General features: G+C 43.3%; 1 protein-coding gene across 1 annotated transcript in view; it reads right to left on the bottom strand.

Moving 5' to 3' along the window:
* The window catches only part of LOC124624246 (obg-like ATPase 1), a 300,300-nt gene that overhangs the window by 42,404 nt on the left and 243,082 nt on the right, over window positions 1-14,814 (bottom strand). Inside the window, exon 9 of the mRNA XM_047149095.1 lies at window positions 5,933-6,029. Within this exon, the coding sequence (XP_047005051.1) occupies window positions 5,933-6,029 (97 nt within the window). The remainder of the gene's footprint in view (window positions 1-5,932; window positions 6,030-14,814) is intronic.

The raw sequence follows: 14,814 nt of genomic DNA, 5'->3' as shown, positions 1-14,814 counted from the left end.
CCAATATCACAATTTCATGAACCAGTGATTAAAAAACGATAGTTGTTAACTTTATAAAAAAAATTATGACTGATTGTTCATCAACATTTCCATTTGCCGATAAACATAGAATTTAAATAAAATAAAAAAAAAGTTCCACCTATCGAGGTTTGAACCAGAGATCACACGGTTTCAAGCTAAGATACGAACTCAGATACTGGTGATTAAGTTATAAGATCGATATGTTCTACACTTTAAAGCGCACCGAAAACAATGTAATTTCGAAATGAAATTTTTCGAGTTTTTTGTTTTGTTTTTGAGAATTACGTCAACTGCTTTAGGAAACTGATGTCTTAATATTATATATCACGGATTTTAATAAAATAGGATATATATTTTGTAGTACAAGATGTTCTGTATGTCTAAGAGAGCTCTCCACTAAGAAGAGAGATTGCTCGATCTTGAGGACGCTCCAGCCAACAGGGACCATCAGTTACAAAATTTCTCCATGCATCAATGGCTGGTGTCCTCCAAGTTCAGAAGAGACAGCGTGCGTTTTAATACACGCAGTGAACGAGGATGAGTGTTTGAAGCCATTACCACAACAAACATTGCTGTGTCGTTTTCCCGCCTACCTGAAAAAGTAAAACGCGCTAGGGACTTAAAAACGAGTGCCAAAGCAAATTTGTAATTATGTAGATCATTTGGATGTTCAGTCTATCGACATGTCCACAAACTATTTCACAATTTTCTCCACTCATCTTCGACGATCGCTAACAGAGTTAATCTACCTACTATGCGCACGTGCACTTCCATAAGAGTAATCCCTAAGCGTGCACCAACCACATTGGAAATCACATTAGGCCTGGTTCACATACGGAAGCTAGTACCGCCTGTAGGAACAGCATAAACTATAGTTACCTTTACGTTAACTTGTAGACTGTAGGACGCGGAAATTAACCAAGAGCAACGTACCATTTTTTCATTCCGTAAAATTATACGACAGATGGTATTTCTGTACCGTTCACAGTATCGTTTCTGTTGCGACAAAATATGGCAGGTATGCTTTGCCTCCCTTCCTCCACTGTGAGAATAAATTTCGATCGAACAGAACGTTACGCCGGTCTAAACATAGCGTCAGCTCTACCCAACATATGGTTCGGGAGTCACGCCAAGTCGACAGGGGACAGTTCGTACGTGCAACTTTCCGTGACATCAGACAATGCAACAGAAGGCTAACACGTCTCCTCCTACGAAGCACAGTAAACATCTATTGACCGACAAGAAACACTCGTATTGTGGCGTTCTGGTATACATACAGAATGCTAGCAGATAATGACATGTAAACGAACTATCAGGAACGATTACTCGCCAGACTCGTAAATGGTGGAACGCTAACGTTCTTAAACTAGTAACACTTATTGCTAGGGTAGTAATATCAAGCTGCATGAAACATTCGGGTATATGAAATAGGTACTGAAAACCTGATCCCAAAGATTTAGACTTATTTATCTTCACGAACTTGAAACTTGCTTTTGAGCAAATTTAACTGCTCAGGCGGTGTAATGGTAATGCAAAACTGTGTTCGATGTGTATACTGAGTAAATGAATACGATATTAGAAGGCAGTGGACGGTCATTATTATATAAGTTTCCATTCAGTTTGATGTTTCGGAATTGCTGCGCCTATCATGGAATGAAAATATTTTCTCATAATCTCATAGAAAAGGATTTTAACGACGGTACAATTCAGTAGGAACGTGGCGCCGGAATCGCCACAAAATATTGTATTCATTTCAGGTGGAGCCAGGCCGCAATCTTCACCCAGCGATCCTCACTGGCGTCTTTCGTCATTTTCAACTAACCCAAGGTGAATGCGGAAATATGTTTCAAAAGCGACACTAACGATTCCTTCCACCTTCGTAACTATATAACTGTGCTGGTGATCCGCCCCCTGATGACGTTAAAGTAGACTCACAGTGACTGGTATGCAAACGACTTAGCAAATTTACATGCGCTACCATCAACACAAGTTTGCTTGTGTTGTCCCATTCTCGAACACAATATGAACCACATTGTACGAACATTGTTTGCACAAAACACGTATGGCTAAAAAGTTTACGGCTACTGTTTTCTCTTGTGTTTTTCATTTCTTTATCAACTCTATGGAAGCAACTATAACAAAAGCCATTGACTGGCTTACAAAATTAAACAGGGTTATTTGGGACCTCACGATAAAATTTTGCGAACCGAAAGTCACATATGGCGAATTTTTTTGATTACTAAGAAACATAGCCTTTCTACCAATCGTTTATGACTTATACTCATGATATATTCGCATGGTTCTGGAAGTGACTAAAAAATTATTATTTTTTTTAAAGTCCTTTGCGAAACAATTTACAACGCGCCTCTCGTGTATTGCAAGCACCATGACATGCTTGATACCGTTGAAGACACGGCGGTTAACGTTTGATTAGAATGCAAGGATTCTGTACCATGTCGCGAAACGCGTAATGGTTCAAATGGCTCTGAGCACTATGCGACTTGACTTCTGAGGTCATCAGTCGCCTAGAACTTAGAACTAATTAAACCTAACTAACCTAAGGACATCACACACATCCATGCCCGACGCAGGATTCGAACCTGCGACCGTAGCGGTCGCGCGGTTCCAGACTGTAGCGCCTAGAACCGCACGGCCACTCCGGCCGGCAAACGCGTAATGGATTCGGACAACCGGCATAGGTCTAAAGGCAATTTGAGTAAGGTTCACTTCACTCTTCACACGTCCGCAAAGAAAGACATCAGACCACAAACTGGTCATTTTAAAAATTAGAATGTTTCCGAAAGACAGCAGTTGTCCTTGTTGGTCGTTCATCGTACTAGGACCGAAAGTTGACTGTCTCCTTTTAAGAAAATTGTACTCGTAGATATCGCGTGATACAAGAAGAAAGAAAAGGTTTTAATTGTTTATTACAGACAAATTATAGCAGACAGAAACACACTGCGCACCTCACTGGATAGAGGAAGGTTCAAAGTTTTGACACAACTCCGCCGTTGTTTGTTTGCAGCAACATGGCGACTACACCACAAGAGAAATAATTTTGTGTATTGGAATTTGCGCGATTCCGCTTCCGATTCAGCAAGAATCCGCCTCTGGACACTCAGATTTATGACTGGCATACAAAATTCTTGGAAGCTGTTTACGTATGCACTGGTCCACTAACCGCGGCTGATGAAAATGTCGAGCGTATCCTAGATGCGTTCACACGGAGCCCTCTAAGTCCACCAGACGGGCAGGCCACGAACTTCAAGTTCCTCAAATGGTTCAAATGGCTCTGAGCACTATGGGACTTAACTTCTTTGGTCATCAGTCCCCTACAACTTAGAGCTACTTAAACCTAACTAACCTAAGGACATCACACACATCCATGCCCGAGGCAGGATTCGAACCTGCGACCGTAGCAGCCCCGCGGTTCCGGACTGCGCGCCTAGAAGCACTAGACCACCGCGGCCGGCGCTCTAGTTCCTCAAACAACGGCGTGGCGAGTTCTGAAACGATGTCTGCATATGAAGCCTTACAAGTTGCAGTGACTGCAGCAATTACGTCCCGGCGTCCATAACAGAAGGTACGAATTTTGCATTTCAGTTGTCCAGGATATGGCAGAGGACAGACACTTCTTCTGAGTGACTCACATTCCCGGACGAATCGACGTTTCATCTATCGTTATACTAAATCATCGTAATGAACGAATTTGGGGGTCACAAAGTCCTGGCGTCGTCGAAGATAAAGGGACACACCGATTATACGTGATAGCGCCTCGCCTCAGCTTCATCTTGAGTTGTCGCGTTATCTTGAAAATCCAACCTCATAGGCCCTACGTTGGATTGGAAGAGGTGGACAACAAGATCTTATTCACTGCTTTTGGCCTCCCACGTCACTAGACCTCACACCTTGCGATTTTTTTCTGTGGGGGCAAATAAAAGGTAAGAGTCTTTGTCCCAGCTATGGCACCTAATATTCACGAACTGAAAACTCGAGCTATTGACGCTGTGGATTCAAAAACAGGGAACTGTTGATTCGAGTGTGTTATGGAATGGACTATCGTTTCGATGCTCCTCTAGCAATCCGTGATTCAAAAAATGTTCAAATGTATGTGAAATATTATGGGAGTTAACTGCTAAGGTCATCAGTCCCTAAGCTTACACACTACTTAACCTAAATTATCCTAAGGACAAACACACACACTCATGCCCGAGGGAGGACTCGAACCTCCGCCGGGACCAGCCGCACGGTCAATGACTGCAGCGCTTTAGACCGCTCGGCTCAGCGCGTGGTGCTCATGTTAAGTGTATGTATAGAGGTTTTGCCAACATGAAACTCTGAACCTGTCTCTATCCAGGATTCTTCGACAAAGGGTAAGAAAGTCGCATAAGCGAGATAACTCGTTAACTAGCATAAAAAATAGTTTATTCAAAAGTTCAGTGACTGAACACATTTCTTTCTAAAAGTTTATTTTTAAACCATGGTTCAACAATGTTTGTAACTAGTTGACATCGAAAAGTGTCTGCTTCTGAAACCTTAAAATTCATGGGGAAATATTCCGATGTTAGTGACTGTTGCGTCACTAAAACTTCACCATCAAAAAGATTAGCAAATAACGAAATTTCATTTATGGTGCGTCATTCCATACTGCTCCAACTCTGTGCCACGGTCCATTAATCGTTGTATTTGGCAAGTGACGGCGCTCTAGTTTTTTCGAAACCCAAGGTCAGAGGTTTCCCATGTGAGAGAGACCTGGAGAACGTGCTGGCAATTACTGAACGTGAAACACGCTTGACACCGTTACTCATACCTAGTTTGTGCGGCTGCGCTGAAACGCTAACCATTTGCATATCGAGGCATGTAGTACACTTTATGCGAAATTGACTTTTGTTGCACGCCGTCTATATGATGCTGCAGTTTTAATTTCCAGCAGTGTAAATCAGAAATGCCGTATCGAAAACACTCGCGAGTTTCTTTCTGGTACGGGTATTGTAGTAACTACTGAAAAACGAGGGGTGTTCAATAAGTAATGCGACAATTTTTTCTGAAAACAATTTGTTTTATTCAGGTTTCCGGACACCATATTATTCCTCACTCTTCTGGCTACATAACCCGGTTGTTCAACATGATCTTCGTTCAATGCGACCGCCTTACGGCACCTTACTGGTAGTGCCCGCATGGTGCCACTCTACGGGTCGACGTTGGAGACAACGTCTTGCTGCATCAATAACTTCCCCATCATAGACGTAGAGCTTCCCATGGAGTGCATCCCTTATTGGTACAAACAGACAGACAGAAGTCTTTTGTTAGGCGGCAAGCACACATTTGAGTACCCAAACTACTGGAAGAGTGTGTCAGCAAGACCAACAGCGACATCCACTTGAGCAGCGACGTGTTTGTGATCCGTTGAACACCTCGAATGAGAGTGTCTGCACGTTCCAATACTGCAAGAGTCACAGCCGTGTGGGGCTGGCCGGTACGCGGAAGATCGGACAGGTTTGCGCGACCTTGTTGCGATGATGACAGAAGCTTCGCTCAACGACTTACCGTGCTTTCGTTCAGTGCCAGGTCTCCGTTGACATTTTGCAAGAGCCTATGAATATCTGCGATACTCTGGTTTTCTGCCAAAAAAGAGTCAGTTGTTTGGAACGGATCTCCTTTACAGACCCCATTTTGGTGGCTATGTATATCGTTGCCCCTATCGGAACTACAGGAACTGAAGCTGGAACATTCCACGATCTCCCACAAAAAATTCTGCATTCTTTCAATCGAAATTGGCAGTGAAAAAAATGTGTCAGATTACTTACAGAACGCCCCTCGTAATTTATCTTTCTCCACATTTGACAAAACTTACCCATCCTGTAAAATAAAAAGAAGCAACATTTCCGTTGAGGTTTCGGTCGACACTCACCTGTATGGTCCACGCCTTCACCTCATCTGGACCAGCAGTGAAGAAGTACTGCAGCTGAAGTGCTTTGTAGCCCTGCACTATGATCTTGTCCAGCGCACTGTAACAAAAACAGTCATGATTGCCGTGTCACATTGAACGCCCACAGTCATTTACTTCAGATGTGGAGTGGCACAGTTTCATGTGCCGAACGGTTCTCATTTCTGAAACTACCTGCCGGATTGAAACTGAGTGCCGAAGCAGTAGTCGGTAAGAACATTGTGCGCGAAAGGAAAGATTCCGGTTTCGAAACCCGGTCCACCACGCAGTTTTAATCTGCCAGAAACTTTCAGAATAGCGCACACTCCGCTGCAGACAGAAAGATTCGTTCTGTTTTTCTCATTATCTTTTTAAGCATGCTTCAAGTTCCCGTATAACCTACGATTTTTAGGCGAAAGTGGTCAAAATAAGATGCCTCCATCATATTTCTTAAGAAATATAAGCAATGTCGAAAATTTGGAATAAAATATTCTTCTTTTTCAATATTCAGTTCTTCGTTAAAGGATGCCCATGTTAACGACGAATGTATTGGAAAGTAAAGCCCCTAACGTAACAGAAATCATTTTTCGATACCTACTATTTCAGAACATAACAATAATCCCTCAGCATTTCATTTCACTTAACACTGCTTTCCAAATAAGTTTGATAATCATTTTCCGAATATAGCAGGAAGGCACCAGGTGGGGTGAAGAGTACGCTATGCGAAATTTCTTTATTTGAGGGCAAGTGAAAACAAAACTTAATATTTGCAACTATAACTATGGCCATCATGTCACTGTGCCCTAAGTTAACACTGTTGTTTTTTTAGATGTAACAGAGAGAACGTAGTGTACGTGGTCGCAACGTATGGATGCACAAACACTTTTACACTGTCTACACTATGTGGTCAAAAGTATCTGGACACCCAGCCGAAAATGACTTACAAGTTCGTGGTGCCCTCAATCAGTAATGCTGGAATTCAATATGGTGCTGGTCCACCCTTAGCCTTGATGACAACTTCCACTCTTGCAGGCATACGTTCAATCAGGTGCTGAAGGTTTCTTGCGGAATGGAAACCCATTCTTCACGGAGTGATGCACTGAGGAGAGGTATCGATGTCGGTCAGTGGGGCCTGGCACGAAGTCGATGTTCTAAAATATCCCAAAGGTGTTCTATACGATTCAGGTCAGGAACCTGAGCAGGCCAGTCCATTACAGGGATGCTATTGTCGTGTAACCACTCCGCCACAGGCCGTGAATTATGAACTGGACAGGTGCTCGATCGTGTTGAAAGATGCAATCGCCATCCCCGAACTGCTCTTCAACAGTGGGAAGCAAGAAGGTGCTCAAAACATCAATGTAGGCCTGTGCTGTGATAGAGCCACGTAAAACAACAAGGGGTTCAAGCCCCCTCCATGAAAAACACGACCACACCATAACACCACCGCCTCCGAATTTTACTGTTGGCACTGCACACGCTGGCAGATGATGTGAATCGGGCATTCCCCATACCCACACCCTGCCATCGGATCGCCACATTGTGTACCGCGATTCGTCACTCCACACAACGTTTTTCCACTGTGCAATCGTCCAATGTTTACGCTCCTTACACCATGCGAGGCGTCGTTTGGCATTTGCCGGCGTGATGTGTGGCTTATGAGCAACCGCCCGCCCATGAAATCCAAGTTTTCTAACCTCTCGCCTAACTGTCATAGTACTTGCAGTGGGTCCTGATGCAGTTTGGAATTCCTGTGAGATGGTCTGGATACATGTCTGCCTACTACATATTACGACTCTCTTCAACTGTCGGCGGCCTCTGTCAGTGAACAGACGAGGTCGGCCTAAACGCTTTTGTGCTGTACGTGTCCCTTCACGTTTCCACTTCACTATCACATCGGAAACAGTGGACCTAGGGATGTTTAGGAGTGTGGAAAACTCGCTTACAGATGTATGACACAAAAGTTACCGACGTGATTGTGGCCGCAAAAAGGGAATTAACAGACTTTGAAAGTGGAGTGGTAGTTGGTGCAGGACGCATATGACATTTCATTTCGGATATCGTCAGGGAATTCAATATTCCGAGATAGAGAGTATGAAAGGAGTGCAGTAAACACTAAATTTCAGGCATTACTTCTCACCATGGACAACTTAATGGCCGATGGCCTTCACGTAACGACCGAGAGCAGCGGCGTTTGGGCATAACTGATAGTACGCTAACACAAGCAAAAGTGCGTAAAATAACCGCAGAAATCAAAGTAGGGCGTACGTCGAACGTTATCCGTCAGGGCGGTGTGGCGGAATTTGTCGCTAAGGAGCTATGGCAGCAGACGCCCGATGCGAGTGCCTTTACTAACAGCACGTCATCGCCTACAGCGCCTCTCCTAGGTTCGGGACCATAGACGACTGGAGAAAGGTGGCCCTGTTAGATGAGTCCCGAGCTGATGGTAGGATTCGACTGTGGTGCACACCCATCGAAGCTGTGGACCCAAGTTGTCAACAAGGCACTGTGCAAGTTGGTGGTGACTGCATAAATGTGTGGAATTTGTTTATGTGGAATGGACTGGGTCCTCTGGTTTAAATCAATCGATCATTGACTGGAAATGGTTATGTTCGGCTACTTGGAGATCATTTGCAGCCATTCATGGATTTCATGTCGCCAAACAACGATGGAATTTTTATTGGTGTCAGTGTGCCATGTCACTGGGGGCCACAATTGTTCGAGACTGGTCAGAAGAATATTCTGGACAATGCGAGGAAATGATCTGGCCATTCAAGATCGCCCGATATGAATCCCATCGAACATTTATGGAACATAATCGAGAACTCAGTTCGGTCACAAAGTCCTGCGGCGGCAACACTTTCGCAATTGTGGACGACTATAGAGGCAGCACGGATCAGTATTTCTGCAGAAGACTTCCAACGATTTGTAAGTCTATACCACTCCGAGTTGCTGCATTACGCCGGGCAAAAGGAAAAAATGGCACTGAGCACTATGCGACTTAACTTCTGAGGTCATCAGTCGCCTAGAACTTAGAACTACTTAAACCTAACTAACCTAAGGACATCACACACATCCATGCCCGAGGCAGGATTCGAACCTGCGACCGGAGCGGTCGCTCGGCTCAGACTGTAGCGGCTAGAACCGCACGGCCACTCCGGCCGGCTAGGGCAAAAGGAGGTCCGATACGAATTCGGGTATCTCATGACTTTTGTCACCTCTGTGTATGCTAAAGTTGAGTTTTGGAGTAGTGAAGTCACTCTTAGCCAAGTGGAAATCATTCAGTTCGACGTCACATAGGCAGAAGAAAGGAAGATTTGCGATGACCGTCCCACTGACGATCAAGTAATTAGTGATGTGATCTTACCAAAGGAACGATCCCGGTATCCACCTTAGTCTATTTACGGAAACCACGGTAATCCTTGATCTGGATGGGTGGACGCAGGATTACACGCACTCTTCCGCATGCGAGTACGCTATCTTAACCACTGCACCGGTTTGCGCGGTCAATTTCACCGGTCATTAGTTCAAGCAGCTTCTCAGCTGGGGGGTCAGGAGGACGCGTGAAACACGTTCGAGTCCTTCCTATCAAAGAAAAATCTGTGGTGGTCACCGGGAATCGAAACCCGTACCTCTGCATCGGTATCGAGCGACGCTAAGAACTAGGGCAGCGCTCTTGGGCGTCAAACCAACTGATACTCGTGCAGAATGAACATAAGCATAATGGTGGGTTCTTGTTTAAAGCGCGAACATACAAGTCGGTTACGTAATTCACGAGTGTGTCCACCCATCTATACTGTGGTTTTCCAGCAAATGCGTGTTACGTTGGAACCGTTTGGGGGACAGATGATTGGGCGCCATTTCGGAACGCCGGGAGACATATAGGAACGAGACTCATTTACGTTTAACAGACAGTTATGAAAATTACCTACGTCCCACAATACAATCAACGCAACGTCTATTACAAACGTGAACTTTCAGAACACTACACTATAAGACATTATACTGTCTGGGCTACACTTATGACGATCGACAACATATAGAGTTATGAGTAAAAAAGAAACAACGTGGCGAAAAAAGTTCGGTCCTGAAGAAGGCAAAGGCTGTTCATGAGTGATAGCGCAGAGTGCCAAAACTGGCTTTTATAAAGTAACTAGATGACAAACGTGGCACTGTCCGGGTATTCATTTTGACAATTTTCCATTAGGAAAAAAAATGAACTGTGTTTGTAGTGAAGTACTGAAAAAATTTGTTATCCATGTATTCGTGGGAACATCTATGAAATTAAGCAACACTCTTACTACGAAATATCCACAATGTGTAACTACAGTATCCTAACTAAACATGATCACTGATAGTTTCTGTACGAAGGGCGCAGCTGCTTCGCGTGTCTACAACACATTTTTGTAAATGTCTCTCTGGCAACACCTCTTCATAGCTCTATAGACGGTTATCGTTAAGAATTACCGTAAGTTGTGACAACTGTAGGAGCGTCTTAGTAGTACAGAATAGATGTAGTAAAACATCTTGGATGATGTGGCGTTTTTTCACGTATCTCACTGTTTATGTCATCACATGCTTTGAACTATATGGCATACAATGATATATTTCTGTGGGTACATTCAGCGGCAAAAGTGTATACTGTCTGCAGAATGTGTCGCGAATTGAGTTAGTAGAAAATAAGTAACAAATTTAAACGTAGTGCACAGTGCGGTAGTTTTTCATGCATTTCTGTGTTTATGACGTGTTATCTCTTGAACTACATATGGTACCACGATAATCTTTTGTAGGTGCATTTGGCAGCCTATGTGGGTACTTCCTGCGAAATTTATTGCGAATACAGTCAGTAGCACAGAACTAATACACTGAAACGCCACGCATTATGCGGCAGTTTCACGTATCTCATTGTTCATGGAATAATATCTCCTGAACTATGATACGTAGGTGGTTCTTACACCACAGCGGTTTTTGTGAAACAGTATGAGACATGTATATCACGAGTTTGGTTGAAGTCGGTCCAGTCATTTAGGAGTTGGTGTGGAAAACACACACACACACACACACACACACACACACACACACACACACACACTTTGGGACCAGTACAATAGTAATGAAGATAAAAACCCTACGCTGTGGCGCCAGAACAATCGTAATGAAGATATTTAATGTCGTTAGTACCTTTACTTGCTTCCGTGAAAAACACATAACATAAGGACAAACTCGCTGCAGATTCCTATATTGGTATCCGAGGTGGTGCACGGTAAGGTTCTTAGCACGACAGTGATTAATGAAAAATTGAGTATAACGTTTATTAATGCCCTTCGGGAAATAAATTATTAGAGTATTAGATTCCGAAAAGTTTCTGACGCTGACAAGAGCGATACGAGTACATACTCAGATGTTTTAAACACAACAGTGGAAACTAGAAAACAGAAAGGAGATATGCGACATTCTGATGGCGTTGCTATCTTGCTGGTCGAGAGTAGGGCTCGAAATATCTCAGGTTTGAATTCTCTCTTCATTTCCCCTTACTTACTGGTGGTACTCAGTAAACACTGCATAATTTTTTCGTGTATTTTACATTAACACGGGTGGTCACGTGTAGTTATATCATCATCATACATTACTACAAAACAAATCAAATTTGGCGTCCTAAAGAACAGCGATGTCCCATTACTCTGTTAAAATGAACAAGGCTGCAACTCAAACCGCTAGACAGAACGTTACATTACAAGAAAAGTATAACATTCGTATCGTTCCCCAAACGGCTGTAAACACATTTGGTAGGAAAACTCGGAATAGCACCTATGGATGTTCTGCTGCTTGAAATAAGATCGAAGCTGAGAAGCATACGCCTGGACGGTTCCAGCAGTACCTTCGACTACGGTATTTTATCCATTCTTTTAAGACTCTTGGCGAATGTAAGCCTTGTATCGGTTTTTGGCCTTAGAGAGTGTGTCGGATCTGGCGGTCTAGTGGTAAAGAGCAGTAATGGAAACGGAGGTTGAAGGGCTGGATCTCGGTCGGGCCACGGAAATTTTGAGTCTGCGTTTAATCTAATCTTCACCTCTCAACAATGTTAGGAGCCTATAGGAAGAGAACGTCAGTTTTTGTTGGATGGAGCCGAAGTGGTGTCCAGTTGAAAGAGTTACACCTAGCCACTGAGCGACACGAAATAACCATACCACAGAGACGTAAATTTGTTTGGAAGAGAAGTGCGGCAGATCCGCATGGCCAGAAGTATGGCAGAAGATGCAGATTATCATCTTATTAAGAGACCAACAAACATGAACTTGTCGTTCATTTTTCGATATAGTCATTATTACCACTGGAACAAGTATTTTTATTTCATCATGCATAATTAAAACGACCCCAGCAAAGAGGTTCTCGACACTTCGCTATCTTACCTTAAGAAGACATTTCTTGATGTACACGAGGCGATGATCAGAGGGTGCATTATCATGGCTGAGATGTGGAATATGCACGTAGGGTGGGAGTCGCTGTTCTAAAATTCCTTAGCATATGTTCCGAATAGTCTGGACGAAGCAGTTGTCTTTGTTTGGATACCCATTATCTATATCAGGGCAGTTCTATATCTCAGCTTTTTACATTGTCGATTATCAATGACAGGTCTAAATCTCGCAAGTATTGGTTGGTTGGTTGGTTCGGTGGGTATAGGGACCAGACTACAGGGTCATTAGTCCCTTCTGCAAGTATCTGCCAGTTTACTTCAGATTTTATTCGCGTCTCTTGTACCGAAAAGCTCTCTGAGAGTGCACGCCCTTGTGGTACACATACACGGTTCCCAGAACTTTCAGTGCACACAGAGTTTGTAGGGATTTGTTTAATTGTAATGATGCTACTTCACGGATTGCTATTTAAGACTCCGCGCTGATGGAAGAAACCCATGCCTGATGAGCAACAACGATATCTGGAAACAATTTCGTCTCCTATTCTCTGCCGTTGGCAACTCAAACACGACGGCACTTTTATTTTCGAAGCCTTTGACGACTGATCGCAGAGGATGAGGGGAAGGTGCAAAGTAGCCGACCTGGCACAGAAATAGCCTCTGTTCAAGTGGCTGTTTAAAGTGTGTGCTCCATTGTAGCATGTACACTGAAATATATAGCCCAAAGTAAAATTAATCCGAAGTTGAGGACGATTTATCAGAACCTTGCTCCTTAATTTTCAACATTAGCTGCTGAATTCAAATGTAGGCGTCTCTCTCTTGGAGATGACCCCTATAAGGCTGTACCAAAGGTGCAACCACATAGCCAGACATCCAAAAAGAGCACGATATTACAAGCTACTGAACAATCGATTTCAAAAGGAGTATGAAATAGCCACACCAGGGGAAATATAAGAATAAAGGTTACGGTTTACCATACGTTAAGAATTTAACAACGAAAATGTTTTACGCATATGAGTTGCGCTTTTGTCGAGTACTGACCAAAATGAGATTCAAAAACAAATTTCTATGCATTGTTTGGACTGTTTTAAACATAATCCAACAGTTCTAGTGTGGTGATTCGTTACTGTAGATGAGTCGTGGGCCGCACCTCACGTCAGAAATTCAACAACTATCACGGCAGCGGACGGGTACCGGTGGTCAAGCCCAAGGTAGTTTAATCTTCTGCAAAACTTTATGGTTAATGTTTTGTGGATTTTAAAAGGAATTCTTTCTGTTGATTAACTTGTAAATAACAAAACTGTCGAATGCTAGACATGTTTACTCCGTCGACTGGGTAGAAAAAACGTAAGAAATGCGCTGGATTACAAATGTGGGAAAAATCATCTTACCTGACGGCAATGAGAGACGATATGGCAATGCGAAAAATTGAAGGATTTGAAATATTAACCATTTTTTCGTCAGCCCTCAGATACTCGTCTGATGCTGTTATGTATGACAAAGCACTACACGAAAAAGAGCTGCACAAGTATCGAGTCGGATTTTGATAGTACTACAGTGGTGCAAAGACTGCTTTAAATGTCCATAAAAATAAATCCGTGCAAAACGAGAAAAAAGAACGTAGTATCGTATGACTACAATATCAAGTCACAACTGGAAGAAGTGAATTCATACAAATATCAGGGTGTAACGTTTTATAAGGATATCAAATGGAACGATTGCATAGGCTCTGCGTAGGTAAAGCAGGTGGGAGACTCCGGGTCAGTGGAGGAATACTAGGGTAATGCAACCAGTCTATAAAGGAAACTGCTTACGCGACACTCACGTGTTCCATTCCACTATATTCTTCAAATGCGAGAGACCAGATCCAAATAATAATGACCAGATGCATACTGAAGGGCAGAACGAATAGTCATGTGCTTGTTTGACCTTGGGAGTGTGTCAAGGACATGATGATGAAAAGTAAGTAGCTTTAAATGATGAATCCCGCAATGGTCCCGAGGATAAGATTAGACCAATTATATCGCACACGGAGGAGTTCAATCAATCATGTTCCCGCGTTTCGATCGTGAATGGAACGGGAAAAGTTCTGATAGTTGGTACGGTAGAGTGTACCTTCTGTCATGCATTTCACAGTGGTTTTGTTGAATACTGTTGTAAATGCAGAAGTTTTTCACCTTGCAGATGTTGTATGTTGAAACAAGATTACTTACTTATCGAATATTATACAGGGTGTCTCCGACGAAAGGTTATATCTGAAGAGCTCTGCGCATGCGCAACAAATCGGAGTGTGTGTGTGTGTGTGTGTGTGTGCGCGTGTGTGTGTGTGGGGGGGGGGGGGGGGTACGTACATCACTTTCCTGGCCTTTTACGAATTCAGTTGATAAGAAGCACGTCTTGGGAGCACACTGCGCGTTCTGTGTGAGAATTTTACGGAAACGCTGATTCGGTGACTGTA

Source organism: Schistocerca americana, chromosome 1 (assembly GCF_021461395.2).
Source record: "Schistocerca americana isolate TAMUIC-IGC-003095 chromosome 1, iqSchAmer2.1, whole genome shotgun sequence".
NCBI classification, from domain to species: domain Eukaryota; kingdom Metazoa; phylum Arthropoda; class Insecta; order Orthoptera; family Acrididae; genus Schistocerca; species Schistocerca americana.
Note: the sequence above shows the minus strand (reverse complement) of the source record. Positions and strands in the feature narration are given on the sequence as shown.